Below are 6293 nucleotides of genomic sequence, written 5' to 3'. Positions count from 1 at the left end.
TTGTTTTTTTTGTTTTTGTTTTTTGTTGTTTTTTTTTTTTTGTTTGTTTTGTTGTTGTTTTTTTTCTCCGAGTAAGAAGCAAGAACAGATTTATGTTTTAAAGATACAATATCGTTTTGAGAAATTGGGGAACAGGCACTTGTGTAAGATACAGATAAAAGACATGAAAAAGTGTGTATGAAACATGGACGGACAAAACAAGAAAGAGACGTATGATTTAAAAATTGGTCAAAAGGAAAAATATAAAAATTCAGTCCTCCTCTTAAAATTCAGTCTTCCTCTTACACACTTTTTCAGAGTTGTAAAGATCCGTGAAGCTGACATTTTGATTAAACTAACAAAACAATAAACAAACAAATGTCCAACTAGACACATCAACAAAAATATAATGATGAAAATATTAATGATACACAAAGCAGCAAAGCAGTAACTTAGAAACCGAGACAGTGTTATTATTCAAGGGAAGTAATCAAGGTAATCTGAACTGTGTCGTAAAGTCATCCTAACTTACATCCCTTGCAGGTCGGCATCGACTTACAGCACTTCCCCCAGTTCTCATCTGACGTGGAATTCACAGAGAGTCTCGTCAGCGAACAAAGTGTGTTCTGTCTGCCCGCCAAGGTAAGCAACTCGTGTTTGGTTACAATTGACGCTTTGCGTTTAGGTAAAATACTCACACCATCCGCCAGTAGGATCTAACGTACCAACACACAAAACTGTGTGTGTTGAATGTTTATAGTCAAATTACTATCATTTAGCGAGAGATAATCACTAAAGGGCTGTCTAAAAAAAGATAATAAAGAGTGACGTCAACTTCCATCCCTCTTTACCTTGAGCTAACTTTTTTTTTAAAAGTCTCGCCCCATGTCTTATCACATCCCTGTATATCAGCTTCTCCATGCATGTTCCCCGTGTCCTTCCCCTTAATCTTCTGCCCTGAGGGTTCCAATACTTGATTTGTTATAGTGGAGTCGTTCTTTCTAAGGGTGTGTCCAATCCACCTCCATCGTCTTCTTCCTATTTCCTCTCCCAATGATTCCTGCTGTGTTCTTTCCCACACTTCTTCCTTATTTATAGATTAGATGCTAGAAACAAATTTGTGAAAAAAAAGTTATTCCCATAGTATCGTAAATTGTTGAGGAGTTAAAATTCGCCTCACCCCCCCCCCCCCCTTTCCAACCTAATTATTTTTCCCTCTATTTCCTTCCAGTGCTTCCAATACCCAGGGTTCTTCCGTGTGGTTCTCACCGTCCCCAAGGAGAAAGCCCTGGAGGCGTGTCAACGCATCACAGAGTTTTGTAAGGTCCATTTCACACCATGCATCAACGTACACACCAACACACACAAGACGAAACACACAAATGGACACGTAGCAACCGCTAAGACCAACGGACATCAGAACGGTCAAGCTCCCAAGATGACCAATGGATATGGTGGGCACATCAATCAACACAACGGACATTCGGCTATGGTGGCCAATGGTCAGAAATAGAGGACCATGGTGATGATGGTGGTGGTGGTGGTGATGATGATGATGATGACGACAACGATGATGATGATGTTGCTGATGAAGATGATGACGACAACGATGATGATGTTACTAACGAAACACACTCTCCTACCTTTGAGGATTTCAACTATCAGCCATCAGAAAGATAATAAGTAAATATCGCTATAAGCCATAGATTGTTCAAACGTTTCGATCGCACCCGCTGTACTGTGTTGTGTGTCATGAGCGTCACATGTGTAGTAACCACAAACCAAGCATACGTCAGCGCGGCCATTTTCAGATAGAAAGACAACAAACACAGTTTAGTTTATTTCATTGAATTACCTCACGATGCAAACAAGGAAATGAAATTCGGAAGACGTGAAAAAAAGAGGAAACAAGAATTATATTGTAGTGTAGTGAGTTTGTGTCCTCACTCTTGTGTCTTGTGTCCTCTCGTGTGCGGCTATGTGGTCTAGTGGTATGACACTCGCTTTCGAATCGGAAGAACCTGGGTTCGAGCATCGCTCAGCGCATAATTGGGTCCTTGGAAAAGGCTCTTTACTCATATTCTCTCACTGTAACCGGGTGTAAAAGGAGTACCTGGTAACTGGCCGTTAACAGCGTTGTCCTTGTCGGAAAACATTTTAACTCACTCAATCCTAGAGATTTTTGCTACTTTTCAAAATAAGAAAAAAATGTATTAAAAATGAGCATGTACATAGATAGTTTTATTCAACCATCATTAACATGTAAAAACTAAAAACATTAGCTTTGATACTATGCCTGTAATTTGTCTCAGAAAAAGGTAATTTGATAGGCATGGGGTAAAAGTAACCCGGGTAAACTACGGATATAGTCGGTGTTAGGGTTAGGTGGGTTAATATCATTTAACAGGCGTCATGTCTCGTCCTACATGCTAGGTTTCGCTGTTGGCTAGGGACCCTTTGTAAAGCGATTTGAGCACGTTTAGTGGATATTGCTCTATATAAAAGCTCACGTTTTTTTGGCTGTACTGTTGTACAATGACAAAATGCCTTATCTTGATTTTGGCCAGAAAACTTTGACTGTAAATATCTATCGATTAGAATGGCATAAAATTGGCCAAAAAATGTTGGACACGAAACGTTATTTAAAAACAAAAACAAGTAATAATCTCGAGTTTTCTTTAATAAAGTTTCATTTTATTATTATTATTATTATTATTATTATTATTATTATTATTATTATTATGATTATTGTTATGATTATGATTATTATTATTTGAGAGAGAGAGAGAGAGAGAGAGAGAGAGAGAGAGAGAGAGAGAGAGAGAGAGAGAGAGAGAGAGAGAGAGAGAGAGAGAGAGAGAGAGAATTTCTTACCAATATGTAAAACCACATTTTATCATTGTAGGAGATTACGAAGACTATTGAAATTGATGGTTGTCTCCGACGATGACGACAGGACTTTCTATTGCTGGAGTAGAAACCAGTTTGTTTGGAATTCTCCACGTTTCAACGTGTTTTCATCATGTCAATTATATTATTATGCAAAATACCAATTTTATCTCATTTCTTATGCATTTTTCATTCACTTCCGGTGTAACAGCCCTACATGTATCAAAAGTTGTTTCATAAACATTTGCCATGTTGTTGTTTCTGTTGTTGCCATAGAAATGTGACGTCACGAAGTCAAGTTGTACCAAACATTATAATTTATTACAACAAAACAAGATGTCGGGGGATAACACATTTTGATTATTGGTGTAGCCTCGTTGTTACTCTATAATGATAGAAATCTATGGGTTTGTGAACATTAATATATCATAGCTGAGTGCCATAGAGCAAGTATTTAATCATTATCATGGCGCTATTCAAGTGTGTTGCTATAATTAACTATGCGTTCTTTCATCCAATCTTATATTTTACTTTACATAATTTTGATATTTTTGGTGTATGTGTGTGTGTGTGTGTGTGTGTTTATTTGTGTGTGTGTAAATGTGTGTCCGTGTGTGTGTCAAGTTCACGAAATGGATCGCGTGTTGAGATATCCGGGAACAGACACTGGTGTCAGGTTAAAATCTGATAAGGTGTGTAGAAAACTGCGTTAGACAAAGCAAGAAAGAAGAAAAATACATGAAAAAATGAGCCTGTCTTGACTGGAGTCGAACCGCGGACCTTCTGATTCCCCACGGAGTAATGACCTAATATCCCCACGGGGGGAATTAGAAGGTCCGCTTTCCCCCGGGGTAATCAGAAGGTCTGAGGTTCGACTCTAGTCGAGAAAGGCTGATTTTTTTCTTGTATTTTTCTTGCTTTGTCGAAAACCGTTTTATACACGCCTTATCAGATCTTAACCAGGTTGTGACTGTACATTATTCCTATATATATAGTCTTACATCCCTATGGATGTTCCTGTTTATATATATATATATATATATATATATATATATATATATATATATATATATATATATATATATGTTCCATCATCTCAACACGGTAATGTGTCAATATGGGACAGATTCCCTAGAGAGAGTTTAAAATAGTTAAATTCCAGCAGACGTGCCCAATTATACGAAACAGTCCTAGAATTACGAAATTTTTGCTTCAATCTCAGAATCTTCCTGAGCACCTTCTAAGTCATTAGAACTGATTAAAAATGAAAGTTGGTGCCAAAGTACATAATTTAAATAATTTTGGAGTGTTATTTAATCAATGTGAGGGTAAATTGTTGATTTGTCGTTAACTATAGTAAATACGATTATTACCTCTTAAAAAATACAAATTTTAAAGTTTTCGAGTTGTCAGGTTTGGTTAAAAAGACTTCATGATTTCAAGTCCTTTTTTTGTCACCGGTACATCCAAAACATAACACCGGCTTGAGGGGATAGTCACATATCTGTTGTTTCCACCCTTATGGCCTTCTGTCTCTGTTTTCGATAACTATAATGAGTCTTTTTGGTTTTGCCTTGGCCCCGGTTGGAACCCTTTGCCGAGAGGAAGACAGCCAGTGTGTGTGTGTGGGTGTGTGTGTGTGTGTGTGTGTGTTGTTCTCCAAATCTCCAATCTCATGACATGTAATGTAAAGTAATTTTTGTGGATATTTTAGATCTCAGCTGGATACATTTTGTCTGTTGTTTGTAATCAAGTTTATATTTCATGCTTTTGTCATTTTATCCACACCGGGATTTATTATAAACATGCACTTGTTCACGCAGATCACGATAGGGACAATTGTGTGTGTGTGTGTGTGTGTGTGTGTGTGTGTGTGAGTATGTGTACGTGCGCGTGTCTAATATATATGGAGATATATGTATGTATGTATGTACATATATAATATAGATAGAGAGATAGAAATAGGGTGGACAGGGGGGTCGGGAAACATTTTGACTGCATCTGGAATCGATCTCGGTCCCTTTGCGCGTGAGGCGAGTGCTCTACCAACTGAGATATCCGGACCCTCACTCTGGAAAAAACGTATTAAATTCTTTTTTCCCCCAAAAAAACTCGTCCTTCAAATATCGATCGATTTAAATGACCTTCACCTTGACAAAAACTCTCACACCTGGAATTCACTTGAAGACTTCGCGAAGTCCCAGGTTTGAGAGTTTTTACCAAGATGAGGGTCATTTAAATCGATCGATAGTTGAAGAACGAGTTTTCTGGCCAAAATTTTAAATATGGGTTTTTCCAGAGTACGGCAGACAACTTATTGCCAATCATTGTATCCTTGGGTAAGAAACGTGATTTGTACTTTACACAACAAATTTCCCACACTTAACTCTGGTGTAAATGAGTAAGAAAATACTTGCCGAGTTTCAAAAAAGTGACAAGTGACAGGATTCCTTCTACAATTTAAAAGGGCATAGCAGACGACTTGTACCTTAGGAAAGGGAAAAGTGGTTACAAGTGACCTACTTAGAGGATACATGTAAGTTTTTCAAATAAGTGGAAATACGCCATATGTCGATTTATCTGTTGACGTTCATGTCTCTAAAACCCTCAGTATTATTAACGTTAGACTAAATTGTTTTCTTCATTGTATACACTGGTAAGAGAGCGACGATACACGACAACGTGAAGCGCATAGAGCATGGTATACATCGTGAATTAGTTATACTATAAAGATGATGTATTTGTTATATTGGTGAATAAAAACATTTCACAAAGTTTTATTTCTCGTTGATTTCATATGTTGTTGTTTTTTACATTTCCAGGTGTTTGATGAGGCCACTTACTACATAGTATGCCTCTTCTATACACCTTTTATCATTCGTCCCTTCGTATTTATGTTCTAGTCCCTTGTCCTCATTGATAATGATAATATCCCGACCTCCCATAGTGGGCAGGGAGGCATTTACTGTGTCTTCTATCCCCCTATATCTGGATGGGGTTCTCGACCTCCCATAGTGGGCAGGGAGGCACTTACTGTGTCTTCTATCCCCCTATAACTGGGTGGGGTTCTCGACCTCCCATAGTGGGCAGGGAGGCACTTACTGTGTCTTCTATCCCCCTATATCTGGATGGGGTTCTCGACCTCCCATAGTGGGCAGGGAGGCATTTACTGTGTCCTCTATCCCCCTATATCTGTTTTCCAACATATTTTCTGTCTTTGTCTTGGAATGAGATTACTTAGTTTTGTCCTGACCCTAGGCGGAGTCCTTGTTTGGGAGGGAAACAGTCGAATGTATAGTTATAGTATTGGGAGATGCTATTTTTTTCCTTGTAAATCATTTATGTGTTATGTTCTGTTTGGTTTTTTAAAAACATATGATTTGTAAACATTTGAGACACAGGAAGTGACCTCTTTGCCCTCCATG

At 38.0% G+C, this 6293-nt stretch overlaps 1 protein-coding gene across 3 annotated transcripts in view; it reads left to right on the top strand.

Moving 5' to 3' along the window:
* The window catches only part of LOC144976315 (tyrosine aminotransferase-like), a 20378-nt gene extending 14730 nt beyond the window's left edge, over positions 1-5648 (top strand). For 2 of the 3 annotated variants that reach the window (XM_078920513.1, XM_078920514.1), the window contains exons 10-11: positions 523-621; positions 1211-2634. In XM_078920513.1, the coding sequence (XP_078776639.1) occupies positions 523-621; positions 1211-1492 (381 nt within the window). In that variant the 3' untranslated portion in view covers positions 1493-2634. Of the gene's footprint in view, positions 1-522; positions 622-1210; positions 2635-2884 lie in introns of those variants that run through there. The other variant, XR_013646091.1, reaches the window with a different exon arrangement.
* The last annotated feature ends 645 nt before the right edge of the window (positions 5649-6293 follow it).

Source organism: Berghia stephanieae, chromosome 7, assembly GCF_034508935.2.
Source record: "Berghia stephanieae isolate SIO BIC M18660-M18661 chromosome 7, UCSD_Bste_1.3, whole genome shotgun sequence".
Taxonomy (NCBI): Eukaryota; Metazoa; Mollusca; class Gastropoda; order Nudibranchia; family Aeolidiidae; genus Berghia; species Berghia stephanieae.
Note: the sequence above shows the minus strand (reverse complement) of the source record. Positions and strands in the feature narration are given on the sequence as shown.